Below are 15,255 nucleotides of genomic sequence, written 5' to 3' on the forward strand. Positions count from 1 at the left end.
CAAAAACACGGAGATGGACTTCACTTTTAAACTGGACAGGGTGCACAGCTCTCATTGACTCCAGTCATACCTAGGTGCAAAACCCATAGAGAAAATTACACAACAAACAGAAAGTCTGACACTGTTTTTCAAACACACAGCTAGAGTTAAAGCAAAACAGAAGAGTTTTACGTTTTAATCTAGGTGCGTGCTTGCAAAAGTTCCCCTCATGCCCCCCCTCCAGACACCCATGCTTTCACATTTCAAGGATTTCAAACAATTATAATACAGTAATAATGACAAAAGAATATATACATGGTACAAAACAAAGTCTGATTATCACTTTAACTACTCCTGCATAGAACACCACTTAAGCAAAGAAAACACAGATTTATTTTTTTTATTAAATAATATTACAATTAAAGAAGTATACCAATTTTTTGTTATTATTTATAGTTATATACAGTCATTCGTATCTACAAAAATAGGTAATAAACATTGTAATAAAAAATTTAAATTTTAAACAACTGATGTGAGATCTGAAGTCCAAAAGGTTAGAAGCCTAAAAAAAAAGAGAAATCATAGACTTAATACAAACATGTCTTTCGAGAGCCTAGTAAAATGTTTTTTAAGTGATAAGCACACATTATATATATATATATATATATATATATATATATATATATATATATATATATATATATATATACACACACACACAGACACACACACACATATAGCTGCATGTTAGCACTGCTACAGTTTCCATTTATCTTGTGAGATAAACATCGCTCCTTTCCATGTGAGTAGTTACTTGTAGACATAAGCATTCTGCAGCTGTCGATTCCAGAAGTAGACGGCCACTCGTGGACTTTGGCTATTTTCAGTGTCCGATTTATGCTCACTTTAATGAGTTTGCACTCTGCTCAAAAAGCAAAGACAGTAGGATTGTGGTATGCTTTTTTACTGGTCTGCACAAGGGTTTTTCTTTTCTTTAAGTTTCAGATAAAATTCACCCATGTAAAATGCTGGAATCTTTGACTCAATTATGAGTTTCTATTGGATGTTTCCATTTTAAAAGCAATTCTAATTTACAGACGAGGAAACATTGTATCTTATAAAAGTAATAGGGCAAACATGACCTAGCTTTAAAGAAAGTTTTCCAAAGTTTACCTACATTAAACCTGTTAATCTTCCTGCTCTTGCTTGAGATACATTGTGCAATCAAGCACTCTCTTCAGCTGGCTGCCAGTCACTTTCTCTGAGCACATCGGGCAAGTGGTTTCAGACTCCAGCAATCTGTGGAGGAAAATACAATAATTTTTATATTTTATTTTTATAAATGTATTTAACTTTTTATAAAAGATCACAGGAAAGGTCAAATGTTTCATGGATAAGAAGCCTTTAAAACGGACCTGTTACCCTCTATATGTTGCTAAATTATTTAACAACTATATTTTAAAATTGCAAGATCTCAAGTGTGTACTATATATTGCCTAAAGAAAACCCATAACAACCCAACTCAGCAAAAATAAAGAAATAAATAAAAACCATGTCCCGCTATTCCTCTTCACCTTTATATATTTATTGTCTCACTTTTTCCCCAAACCATCTACACCAAACTTCTCTGTGGTCTCTAGGATTTCTTTCAGGTACAGTTACTTCAGTCTATGAAACTGTTCCATCTTCTAGAAATTATTTGTTTAACCTATAGCTATTAAATTGGAAGTTGTAAAGTGACAAAAGGGAAAAGCAGACCTCCGTTTTCCAATTTCCTCTCTACTTCTTTTCATATTTCATTCAAACATTACCAATCTGACAGATGAAATCTGTTTTTTTAATAAATAATTTGAATTATAATTCAAGTGCTTCCTGTAGCTAGGGAGATATTTACCTGATTTGTGTTTTCTTTTTCTATTCCCAAAGTTCTCTTATTTCCTTATTTCCATTTATTTAGTTAAATAGAATCTTAGATGTCTAATAAAAAAGGGCAGCTACTAAATTGAAGAAAAGCTTAAATTATGCTTACCTGATAATTTTCTTTTCTTCTGTACGGGGACAGTCTGCATTCATTACTTTTGGGAAATACAGAACCTGGCCACCAGGAGGAGGCAAAGACACCCCAGCCAAAGTGCTTAAATACCGCCCCCACTTTCTCATAACCCCAGTCATTCTGCCAAGGGAACAAGGAACAGTAGGAGAAATAGTAGGGTGAAAAAGGTGCCAGAAGAACGAATTACAAAATACAATGAAGGCCGCGCACAGAAAAAAACGGACAGGGAGCTGTGAACTCTCCCCGTACAGAAGAAAAGAAAATTATCAGGTAAGCATAATTTAAGTTTTACTTCCTAAAACGGGGAGAGTCCACAGCTGCATTCATTACTTTTGGGAAATCAATACCCAAGCTTATAGAGGACACTGAATGCAAGACCGGCGGGAACAAAAAGGCGGCCCATTCTGATGGCACGTTAGCCTGTCACAACCCGGATTCCCAACAAAAAAACTACTTCAACAGAAGCAGGAGAAAACAAAAACATGGAAAGAGGACAAGGTAACTGCCCATCAATTAAAACCATAAGGATCCCTGTTAGCGATCATTCATAAATAATGGACTCCACTGAGCACAAAAGCCTCTGAGGAGACAAAAGTCCCACTTAAAGGGACATGAAACCCAAAAGTTTCTTTCATGATTTAGGTAGAACATACAATTTTAAACAACTTTCCACTTACTTCTATTATCAAATTTGTTTCATTCTCTTGGTATCATTTGTTGAAGGAGCACCAATGCACTTCTGGTTTCTAACTGAACACATGGGTGAGCCAATGACAATCTGTGTATTTATGCAGCCACCAATCAGCAGCTAGAACCTAGTTCTTTGCTGCTCCTGAGCTGACCTAGAAAACCCATTCAGCAAAGGATAACAAGAGAAGGAAGCAAATTAAATAATAGAAGTCAATTGGAAAGTTGTTTAAAATTGTATGCTCTGTCTGAATCATGAATGCCTAATTATGACTTTACTGTCCCTTTAACCGAAGCACACAAAATTAAATCCTCTCCCTGATCAATGGCAAGGGAAACAACAAACAATCTCCCCACACCACATTCTCCCAAACTAAAAGGAAAGGAAGAATCAGATTAGAAGGTCTGAAAGAACCTCCATAAACAATCCCTGAAGACTCAAGGACAAAACAGAGAGAGAAGCCCCCAACATAACTTGCAAAAGGGGCGGGCTACCAGGCTGCAAGAGGACAAGCCCCGTAGGGAAGACCCTGCCGACAGAGGAGAGCAAGGAAAGGAAATATTCCAGACCACCTCCTACATGGACCCAAAAGGAACCAATGTAAAACCTTAACCAGAATCGAAGTCCCGGAAGGACAAAAGTAAAACAAAATTATCTTACCATAGACAGCAGTCTGGTACAGCGAAACTGAACACCCGTAGGTTCAAAAACCCCAGGAGCAGAACAGGAATAGAACAGTAATATCCGTTTACGCCCCAAAACGAAAGCCTCAGGCTTCCATCGGATAGGCAGTCAGACTAAACGTCAAACCAAAATAACTAGCCAACCGAGTAGCTAGCAAATTTGTACCATGACATTCCAGTAAAGGAAACAAGAGAAAAACTCAGAAAGCAGGGCGGACCAACTCCCCCACTACTAGAAAACGGGGAAAGGGAGGACAACACCCTGACCAATAAGGAAGAACCAACTAAGCGCTAAGGGAAGGTTCCCGAACCAACCGTAAGGTCTCCCAACCTAAGGAAAGGATCCAGACAAGATGCAAGGTCGATGCCCAAATAGAGCAGTAAGAATTTCTGACCCCTACACCGATCAAACTGACTACTACAGAAGCGACTGGCAAGGTCCAAAGGACAAGAGAGATTAAAAAAAAAATCCCAGCATCGACAAGGCCTGGAGATCAGATAACGAATCTCCAGCCACGATTTCCAAAGGAAAAGAAGGAGGAAGAGGCACCGACACCCAGAGAGACTAGCTCGGGTTTCAGGATACCTATCCTTACTTCCACTCAGAAAACCGAAGGGAGGGTATCACTTCAGACAAGAAAAACCCTCGACCCACTGAGCTCCTAGAGTCAGATGAGGAAAACTACCTCCGGAGGAGCCAACTGGAAAGGAGCAGTAGACCAGATCCTTCCAAAAAGAAGGAAAGCGTAGAAACCTAGGAATACTCTAGCAGAGAAAATCCCAGGAAAAACTTCCTCCATCTCTCCAGAAGAGAGAAAAAGAACCGCTCCAGTAGGAAGAAGGAGAGTTCCCCAGGCCCTGGAAACCAAACCTGCTACTGGACGCCAGACATATCCAAGACTATTAAAATCTGGAAAACAGATTAACTAGAGTGCCAACCGGACACCCAAAACCAGGAGCCGGATCAAAAGCCAAAACCTTGCGGAACAACCACAAGTTACTCTTTCTGGAAATGAAATTGCACAAGAGTTGATGCAATCTCTGCCAAACCTCCATGGGGTCTTGAGCTCTGATCTCTGGAGATGTATCCCAGTGACTGTTCCCTCAGCCCTAGAGGGCTTCTAGGATAACACCTACAGGGAGTGCAGAATTATTAGGCAAGTTGTATTTTTGAGGATTAATTTTATTATTGAACAACAACCATGTTCTCAATGAACCCAAAAAACTAATTAATATCAAAGCTGAATAGTTTTGGAAGTAGTTTTTAGTTTGTTTTTAGTTATAGCTATTTTAGGGGGATATCTGTGTGTGCAGGTGACTATTACTGTGCATAATTATTAGGCAACTTAACAAAAAACAAATATATACCCATTTCAATTATTTATTTTTACCAGTGAAACCAATATAACATCTCAACATTCACAAATATACATTTCTGACACTCAAAAACAAAACAAATACAAATCAGTGACCAATATAGCCACCTTTCTTTGCAAGGACACTCAAAAGCCTGCCATCCATGGATTCTGTCAGTGTTTTGATCTGTTCACCATCAACATTGCGTGCAGCAGCAACCACAGCCTCCCAGACACTGTTCAGAGAGGTGTACTGTTTTCCCTCCTTGTAAATCTCACATTTGATGATGGACCACAGGTTCTCAATGGGGTTCAGATCAGGTGAACAAGGAGGCCATGTCATTAGATTTTCTTCTTTTATACCCTTTCTTGCCAGCCACGCTGTGGAGTACTTGGACGCGTGTGATGGAGCATTGTCCTGCATGAAAATCATGTTTTTCTTGAAGGATGCAGACTTCTTCCTGTACCACTGCTTCAAGAAGGTGTCTTCCAGAAACTGGCAGTAAAACTGGGAGTTGAGCTTGACTCCATCCTCAACCCGAAAAGGCCCCACAAGCTCATCTTTGATGATACCAGCCCAAACCAGTACTCCACCTCCACCTTGCTGGCGTCTGAGTCGGACTGGAGCTCTCTGCCCTTTACCAATCCAGCCACGGGCCCATCCATCTGGCCCATCAAGACTCACTCTCATTTTATCAGTCCATAAAACCTTAGAAAAATCAGTCTTGGGATATTTCTTGGCCCAGTCTTGACGTTTCAGCTTGTGTGTCTTGTTCAGTGGTGGTCGTCTTTCAGCCTTTCTTACCTTGGCCATGTCTCTGAGTATTGCACACCTTGTGCTTTTGGGCACTCCAGTGATGTTGCAGCTCTGAAATATGGCCAAACTGGTGGCAAGTGGCATCTTGGCAGCTGCACGCTTGACTTTTCTCAGTTCATGGGCAGTTATTTAGCGCCTTGGTTTTTCCACACGCTTCTTGCGACCCTGTTGACTATTTTGAATGAAACGCTTGATTGTTCGATGATCACGCTTCAGAAGCTTTGCAATTTTAAGAGTGCTGCATCCCCCTGCAAGATATCTCACTATTTTTGACTTTTCTGAGCCTGTCAAGTCCTTCTTTTGACCCATTTTGCCAAAGGAAAGGAAGTTGCCTAATAATTATGCACACCTGATATAGGGTGTTGATGTCATTAGACCACACCCCTTCTCATTACAGAGATGCACATCACCTAATATGCTTAATTGGTAGTAGGCTTTCGAGCCTATACAGCTTGGAGTAAGACAACATGCATAAAGAGGATGATGTGGTCAAAATACTCATTTGCCTAATAATTCTGCACTCCCTGTACAAAGTCCGAAGACAAAGGAAAAACCCAAAAGAGATCAGAACTTCAACCTTAGAAATTAATCCCTGATTGAGAGAATATGACAGTCTCCAAAGATCCAGTCTGGATCAACCCCGAAAAAACCTATAACACAAGAAATTAATGAATGAACGAACATCCTAAAAACTCCTAGCAGACGGCGGCAAGAGAGACTGCATAAAAATCCCTCAGATCCCCAAGTATAAGGATCAAAAAGGAGGATACTGCAAGGAAAAAGCGGTCCCGAAGAACCGGGTCTCCTCAACCAAATGACCGGAAGTCCCCACCCAAAAGGCAAGAGGAAGCGAAAAGTACAGCTATCCTCAAAAAAGAGGAGAAAGGCACTGGCGAAGGAAATCTTAAAATAGGACAATTCAGAAGGCGGAGCTAAATGGCGAAGAGAACAGTCGCACTGAACAAGAGCTCCAGGGGGGAAAAAAATCACTTTAAATTGATTTCTAATCGATTATTGGAGCCAATCCGCTTAAAAGTAATAGAAAGATTCTATGCTATATTGGATCAACATTAACAGCAAGTGGGGACCGGCTTGTTTACTTCACCAGGAATTGACAGGAAAGAGTGATTACGGGCCTTCTCACTGAGGAAAAGCAGAGGAACAGCGGGACTACGCAACGGAACTCTGTGTCTGGGTAAACCCCGGGGGACCGGGGATCGGAGGGGGTGTCATAGCAAGGAAATAACGGCTCATAGACCCAGCTGGATGAGAAGAGAGGTGAGCTAAGCCGGACGACATCAGACAACAAAGGAGTGAGTACTCAAAGATTTTTCTCATGTCCCATCAACAAACATCTTTTTATGTGTAGAACACTGAGCCTATAGCACATATCTGAAGCAATCACGGCTTAACCGCAGTTTAACAGGCAGCTCTCAAAATAAAAAAAAAATTCTTTTGGCGTGAGTCGCCATTTTGAGTGCCGTTATAGAGTGCCGCCCAGACCCGTGACTGCCCGACTCTGCCTTTGACTCCCCGACTCTGCCCTTGACTCATTGGCATTATAAGATCATCAGACTTGCAAATTGGAGCGATAGTACTATTACTGGGAAAGCATTAGCCTGGAGCTAGAGGTCTAGCACACTGCATCAGCATTGCAGCTGAGAGTACACATTGCTCCTAACGTAGAGAGTTCTGGAGAGAACACAGGCAGAGACTCTTTGACTATACTTGCCATAACAGTCATCTCCTTTGTATAAGGGCCCATGACTGGGTCAATTGATTATTCCTTATTACTAATGCTGGGTGGAGATATAGTGCACTCCCCCCCCCCCCCTTTCCTGCTAATATCTCAATTGGTAGGTCATATCCCCAGATCCATTTTTCGTTACCGTCCTTGTGCGGACAAACTTCCTGGGGAGTAGTGCACTGTTCAGAAGCTAAAGGATATTGCAGATGCAGGAAAAGCCATAAAACACAGGAGTGAGACTTTTTAGTTCAATGCATTATTTTGAATGAGTCATTAGCTCTTGAAACTTAGGGGAAATCAGATTATCTCAGACACCTCACCAAACATCCGGTCCATAAACACTTTACTTCCTACCCTGACCCACATTACCAGTCAGTAAAGAGCCAGGATAAGATTAGGAAGTCTCTCTGAGATAATATTGAACTACATCGAACAAACCCTGATTTTGCCCTGGGAATAAAGACATTGCATATATAATAAATAGCAAGAAAGCTAAGAAACATGCTACATCCTAACCCTTGAAATAATTAATCTTGCATAATAGTGACAAGTAGCACCAATGACCTGATGTAAAGATCTATCCTCCCTATGACCTCCTAACTCCGATATAATAGTGTATCTCCATCAACAGTATAGAGTGGAGCTTGTTTCGGACATCAAAACTACAAATACCTTGCAGAATTACATCTATAATCCCTGTCAGAGTTCATTATTGAACTAACATTAATATGAAAAGTAGAAGTCATTCAGTTAAGGACTACTTGGCTAAGGCTGAATCCAAACAAAAATCAGCTGACAAAATGTTATCTCCAACAAAGAAAACATTTTCTCAAGACAAAAGTAATCCAGAAATTCAGAGTTCAACAGATATACAAAATAGAAACTTGCTCTCACAAATAAAAGCTATCTTCCAAGAAAAATGTAAGTCTGCTTTGTCAGAACTAAGGAGAGAGATACAAGAAATAGGGCATAGAACGTCTGACATAGAAGAAAAATTGGATGACATAACTGAGGAGATCCCACAAATCAAGACCACTCTGCTAGACCATTCCATCTATATTAGAAAGTTAGAGGATCAAGTAGAAGACCTGTAGAATAGGTCACGACGTTCTAATATAAGGATCAGAAACTTACCGGAAACTTATAAGAACTTAAAAGAAGCTGTCACCAATTTGCTTCATTGATTGGCACCAGAGATAGAGATCCCTATGCTCCTCATGGATAGAGCTCACCGAGCTTTAACTAAGCCCTCTCAACTGGCAACCCAAGACGTAATTGTAAAGATGCACTATTTCCATATCAAAGAAGAAATAATGAAAGCAGCTAGAAATGCGCGTAACCTCAAGTTTGAAGTTAATGAAATCCAGATATAAACAGATCTTTCACCAACGACTTTACGTAGAAGGAGGGAGATGAGGCCAGTAATACAAATCCTCACTAAGGAGAACATTCAATTTCGGTGGTACTTTCCCTTCAAGTTGACTTTTGCCTTTTTAAAATGGTACCTATTCTTGTGCCTCAACTAAAGAAGCCTTACGCCTCTTAGAGCAGTTGAAATTACTACCAGAGCTAGTAGCAGCTCCAGAATCTCCAAAACAACAAAGAAAATGCTTCCAGAGAGACTGGACTCTAGTGGGCAAAAATGCCAAATCCAAGAGAGCCAAAACAAGTCAGAATATCGATGTTACAAATGGTCCACCGGAAAGGTCGGCTACACCACCACCTTGATTATTAACTGAGTCTGCTCATCTGGTCTGACTTTTCTCTCCTATGAGATCAAATAACTTGTAGGCTCCTAATAGATGGTTGGAGAGCCATAAACAAAAACTACACATATTTTTCGACAGTCCATAGTATATACTCCAAAATTGATTATATTCTATTAAGCCAAATTATGTTACCTTTATTAACTGGAGCAAAAATTATTAACTGTTCCTGGTCAGACCACTAAATAGTGGAATTAACACTAATTCACACTAAGTTTGTTAGGGGTCTCTTGATTTCTGAATCCAACAAATTAAGGATTCGAGAAAAAAATAAATTAGATGAACTTAAACATGAGATCTCCATTCTCTGAACTCAATCCCTACAACAGCCTAGCAAAAGCATAACTAAAAAACTTAAGGAAAAAAAAGTAAATTTATGCTTCCCTGATAAATAAATTTCTTCTATGGTAAGACGAGTCCACGGATTCATCCTTTACTTGTGGGATATTATCCTCCTGCTAACAGGAAGCGGCAAAAAGCACCACAGCAGAGCTGTCTATATAGCTCCTCCCTTAGCTCCACCCCCCAGTCATTCGACCGAAGGTACAGGAAGGAAAGGAGAAACTACAAGGTGCAGAGGTGACTGAAGTGTAAATCAAAAAAATATAATCTGTCTTAAAATGACAGGGCGGGCCGTGGACTCGTCTTACCATAGAAGAAATTAATTTATCAGGTAAGCATAAATTTACTTTTCTTCTATAAAGGTAAGACGAGTCCACGGATTCATCCTTTACTTGTGGAATACAATACCAAAGCTACAGGACACGGATGAACAGGAGGGACAAGACAGATGGTTAAACAGAAGGCACCACTGCTTGAAGAACTTTTCTCCCAAAAATAGCCTCCGAAGAAACAAAGGTATCAAATTTGTAAAATGTGGAAAAGGTATGAAGCGAAGACCAAGTCGCAACCTTAAACAATCTGTTCAACAGAAGAATCATTTTTAAAAGCCCATGTGGAAGCCACCACCCTAGTAGAGTGAGCTGTAATTCTTTCAGGAGGCTGCTGTCCAAACGGATGATGCTTTTCAGCCAAAAGGCAAAAGAGGTAGCCGTAGCTTTTTGACCTCTACGTTTTCCAGAATAGACAACAAACAAAGATGATGTTTGACGGAAATCTTTGGTCGCTTGCAAGTAAAACTTTAAAGCACGAACCACGTCCAAGTTGTGCAATAGACGCTCCTTCTTGGAGAAAAGATTAGGACACAGAGAAGGAACAACAATTTCCTGATTAATATTCTTATTAGTAACAACCTTAGGAAGGAAACCAGGTTTTGTACGCAAAACCACCTTATTAGCAGGGAAAACAAGATAAGGCGAGTCACATTGCAATGCAGATAGTTCAGAAACTCTTCGAGCTGAAGAGATAGCAACTAAAAACAGAACTTTCCAAGATAGAAGCTTAATATCTATGGAATGCATAGGTTCAAACGGAACCCCTTGAAGAACCTAAAGAACTAAATTCAAACTCCATGGCGGAGCAACAGGTTTAAACACAGGCTTGATTCTAACTAAAGCCTGACAGAACGACTGAACGTCTGGAACATCTGCCAGACGTTTGTGCAGTAGAATTGACAAAGCAGATATCTGTCCCTTTAAAGGAACTAGCTGATAGCCCCTTCTCCAATCCTTCTTGGAGAAAGGACAAAATCCTAGGAATCCTGATCTTACTCCATGAGTAGCCTTTGGATTCGCACCAATAAAGATATTTACGCCATATCTTATGATAAATTTTCCTGGTGACAGGCTTTCGAGCCCAAATCAAGGTATCTATGACCGACTCAGAGAACCCCTGCTTGGATAAGATCAAGCATTCAATCTCCAAGCAGTCAGTCGCAGAGAAACTAGATTTGGATGCTGGAACGGACCTTGAATCAGAAGGTCCTGACTCAGTGGCAGAGTCCATGGTGGAAGAGATGACATGTCCACCAGGTCTGCATACCAAGTCCTCCATGGCCACGCAGGTGCTATCAAAATCACCGAAGCTCTCTCCTGTTTGATTCTGGCAATCAAACGAGGAAGGAGAGGAAATGGTGGAAACACATAAGCCAGGTTGAATGACCATGGTACTGCTAGAGCATCTATCAGTACTGCCTGAGGATCCCTTGACCTGGACCCGTATCGAGGAAGTTTGGCATTCTGACGAGGCGCCATCAGGTCCAATTCTGGTGTGCCCCATTGCTGAATCAATTGAGCAAAGACCTCCGGATGGAGTTCCCACTACCCCGGATGAAAAGTCTGACGGCTTAGAAAATCCGCTTCCCAGTTCTCCACTCCTGGGATATAGATTGCTGATAGATGGCAAGAGTGAGTCTCTGCCCTTTGAATTATTTTGGTAACCTCTATCATCGCTAGAGAACTCATGGTTCCCCCCTGATGATTGATATATGCAACAGTCGTGATATTGTCCAACTGGAATCTTATGAATCTGGCCGACGCCAGCTGAGGCCATGCCTGAAGCGCGTTGAATATCGCTCTCAGTTCTAGAATATTTATCTGGAGGAGGGCCTCCTCCTGAGTCCACAATCCCTGTGCTTTCAGGGAATTCCAGACTGCACCCCTGCCCAATAGGCTGGCGTCCGTCGTCACTATGACCCACGCTGGCCTGCGGAAACACATTCCCTTGGACAGATGATCCTGTGACAACCACCAAAGAAGAGAGTCTCTGGTCTCTTGGTCCAGATGTATCGGAGGAGATAAATCTGCATAATCCCCATTCCACTTTTGAGCATGCAAAGTTGCAGTGGTCTGAGATGCAAGCGAGCAAACGGAACTATGTCCATTGCCGCTACCATTAAGCCGATTACCTCCATACACTGAGCCACTGACGGGCGAGAAATGGAATGAAGAGCTCGGCAGATGGATAAAATTTTTGATTTCCTGACCTCCGTCAGAAAAATTTTCATGTCCACCGAATCTATCAGAGTTCCCAGGAAAGGAACTCTTGTGAGAGGGATAAGTGAACTCTTTTGTACGTTCACCTTCCACCCGTGAGATCTTAGAAAAGCCACCACGATGTCCGTGTGAGACTTGGCTAGTTGGAAAGTTGATGCCTGGATTAAGATATCGTCCAGATAAGGCACCACAGCTATGCCCCGCGGCCTTAGAACCACCAGAAGGGACCCTAGCACCTTTGTGAAAATTCTGGGAGCTGTGGCCAACCCGAAGGGAAGAGCCACAAACTGGCGAACCTGAGGAACTGGTGATGATCTTTGTGGATAGGAATGTGTAGATACGCATCCTTTAAGTCCACGGTGGTCATATATTGACCCTCCTGGATCATTGGCAAAATAGTCCGAATGGTATCCATCTTGAAGGATGGAACTCTGAGGAGATCCAAAATTGGTCTGAAGGTTCCCTCTTTTTTGGAAACCACAAACAGATTGGAGTAGAACCCTTGCCCCTGTTCTGTCTTTGGCACTGGGCAGATCACTACCATGGTATATAGGTCTTCTACACAGCGTAAGAACGCCTCTCTTTTTGTCTGGTTTACAGACAATTGAGAAAGATGGAATCTCCCCCTTGGGGGAGAATCTTTGAAATCTAGAAGATACCCCTGGGTTACAATTTCTAAAGCCCAGGAGTCCTGAACGTCTCTTGCCCAAGCCTGAGCGAAGAGAGAAAGTCTGCCCCCTACTAGATCCGGTCCCGGATCGGGGGCTACCCCTTCATGCTGTCTTGGTGGCAGCAGCGGGCTTCTTGGCCTGTTTACTCTTGTTCCAAGACTGGTTAGGTCTCCAGACTGACTTGGATTGAGCAAAATTCCCCTCTTGCTTTGCGGAAGGGGAAGAGGTAGAGGGACCACCTTTGAAGCTCCGAAAAGAATGAAAATTATTTTGTTTGGTCCTCATCTTATTCGTCTTATCCTGAGGAAGGGCATGGCCTTTCCCTCCAGTGATGTCTGAAATGATCTCATTCAGTTCAGGCCCGAATAGGGTCTTACCCTTGAAAGGGATGGCTAAAAGCTTAGCCTTTGATGACACATCAGCAGACCAGGACTTAAGCCATAACGCTCTACGCGCTAAAATGGCAAAACCTGAATTCTTCGCCACTAATTTAGCCAATTGAAAAGTGGCAACTGTAATAAACTCTTGCTTGAAGAAATTAAAAACTAATATTTTATCACCTCTTTCACTTTACCCTTCCTAGTACTTAGAGTAGGCAAAGAGAATGACTGGGGGGTGGAGCTAAGGGAGGAGCTATATAGACAGCTCTGCTGTGCTGCTCTTTGCCACTTCCTGTTAGCAGGAGGATAATATCCCACAAGTAAAGGATGAATCCGTGGACTCGTCTTACCTTTATAGAAGAAATACAGAATTAAACCAAATACTTGACAAAGAAGCGGTATATGCTATCAAATTTATAGACACCCAGTACTATCTGTATGGGAATAAGCCTGACAAAATGCTGGCCAACAAATTAAAAGATATTATCCGAAATACTTCAGTCCCCCAATTACAACAAACAGATGGCACAATCACTAATGACCTTCTGAAAATAGCAGACATTTTTGCAGATTACTATAATGATCTATATAATCTCACTCCTAATGCCATAAACGCAGATAAACTTAAAGAATTGGATCACTTTATAAAATCGTCTCAATTGCCTAAAATAACTTTAGAAGATAAGGACGTTTTGAACGCACCACTAATGTTTCAGGAAGTCTCCTTCGCAATTAAAGATATCAAAAGGAATAAAACTCCAGGCCCGGATGGATTTGTGGGCTTCTTCTATAAAATTCTCATCCCACAATTAGTTAAACTATTTAATCTAATTATGCAAGGCATAAGCTTGCAATATTGTCAGAATTATAGGTCCATTTTCCTTATAAATAAGAATATCAAACTATTTACCAAAATGTTAGCAAATAGATTGAACACAGTCATTAAAATTTTGAAAAAAATTGTATTCAAACCCTGAAGCATTTGTGAGATTAGCGGTTTACTAATCCAAGAGAATAAAAATTAGAAATGGGACTAGACACGGTTGCCCCTTATCCCCCCTTTTATTTGCACTTAGTATTGAATCCTTAGCTACTAGGATTAGAGATGACACAGATATTGCTGGAATCCCAGTTGATTCACAGAATTTTAAGATTTCCTTGTTTGCAGATGACATACTCTCAATCACAAAACCACTCTTGTCACTTCTGCCCCTATATTCCATTATTCACAAATTTGGCCAACTCTCAGGCTATAAAATGAATGAGGAATAGTGTGAGGCTATTGGGGTACAACTACCTCAACATACAAAAAAATTATTAGAGTTACTTTTCTTTTAAATGGCCCAAAAACAAACTTAAATACCTAGGAATTAATCTAACGGCTAATGTACATAATTTATATAAAGAAAACTGTATTCCAATGCTTAAACACGTCAAAACATTAATGAATAAATGGGCCCAGCATAAAATCCCTCTATATGGGAGAATTGTTGTGAAAAAAATGACAATATTGCCGAAAATACTATATCTATTTAGGTCCCTTCCCATATCAATTCCGATTCAAGAACTCCGAGTCCAGAAGGAAATTTTGAATTTTATTTGGCAAGGGAAACAGGCATGTATTAATAGGTACCTGGTTGGTTAGATGGTTAGAAATAGAAAAAATAGGTGTGGGGGTCCCCAATCTGGTCGCATACTATTATGTGGCTCGAATGGCTCAAACATTGCATTGAAGCAAACCTGATAGTGAGAAACAATGGGTTAAATTGGAAACCGTTCTTCTCGAAACAGACCAGATATTTAAAGTTTTGTGGTCTTCTAAAAAGTATAGACCTATACGATATAAACTGTTTATAGCAATAGAACACATCATCCGTTTATGGGATGTCTTCACACGTAAGTTCCCCCCCCCCCCTTGACTCTCTTAATAGCTAACAAGGGATTATATAAGATAGCAGATGCCTTTCAACAAAATAAACCCATAACCTACAATATGAGAGTCTGGATCCAACTGATAGTCACCTTTGGTTTCATTATCTTCAATTAAAATCAAGAATATATAAAGTAATGAGACAGTAATCGCATATATCTAATACATACTTTGAAACAATTTTTCTATCCAAACAAATTATGCGAAACACAATCACAAATTTATACTCTATATTTAACGCTCCTAATAAGGAAAACAAACAGGCCTTTATCAGGAAATGGGAAAGTGAATT

At 40.7% G+C, this 15,255-nt stretch overlaps 1 protein-coding gene across 1 annotated transcript in view; it reads right to left on the minus strand.

Annotated features, from left to right (window-relative positions):
* Nucleotides 1-365: 365 nt before the first annotated feature.
* The window catches only part of WDR19 (WD repeat domain 19), a 296,764-nt gene continuing 281,874 nt past the window's right edge, over nt 366-15,255 (minus strand). The window contains exons 36-37 of the mRNA XM_053704050.1: nt 1,157-1,278; nt 366-541 (exon numbers count right to left, since the gene is read on the minus strand). Of these exons, the coding sequence (XP_053560025.1) occupies nt 1,167-1,278 (112 nt within the window). The 3' untranslated portion in view covers nt 366-541; nt 1,157-1,166. The remainder of the gene's footprint in view (nt 542-1,156; nt 1,279-15,255) is intronic.

Source organism: Bombina bombina, chromosome 2 (genome assembly GCF_027579735.1).
Source record: "Bombina bombina isolate aBomBom1 chromosome 2, aBomBom1.pri, whole genome shotgun sequence".
Classification (NCBI taxonomy): Eukaryota; Metazoa; Chordata; class Amphibia; order Anura; family Bombinatoridae; genus Bombina; species Bombina bombina.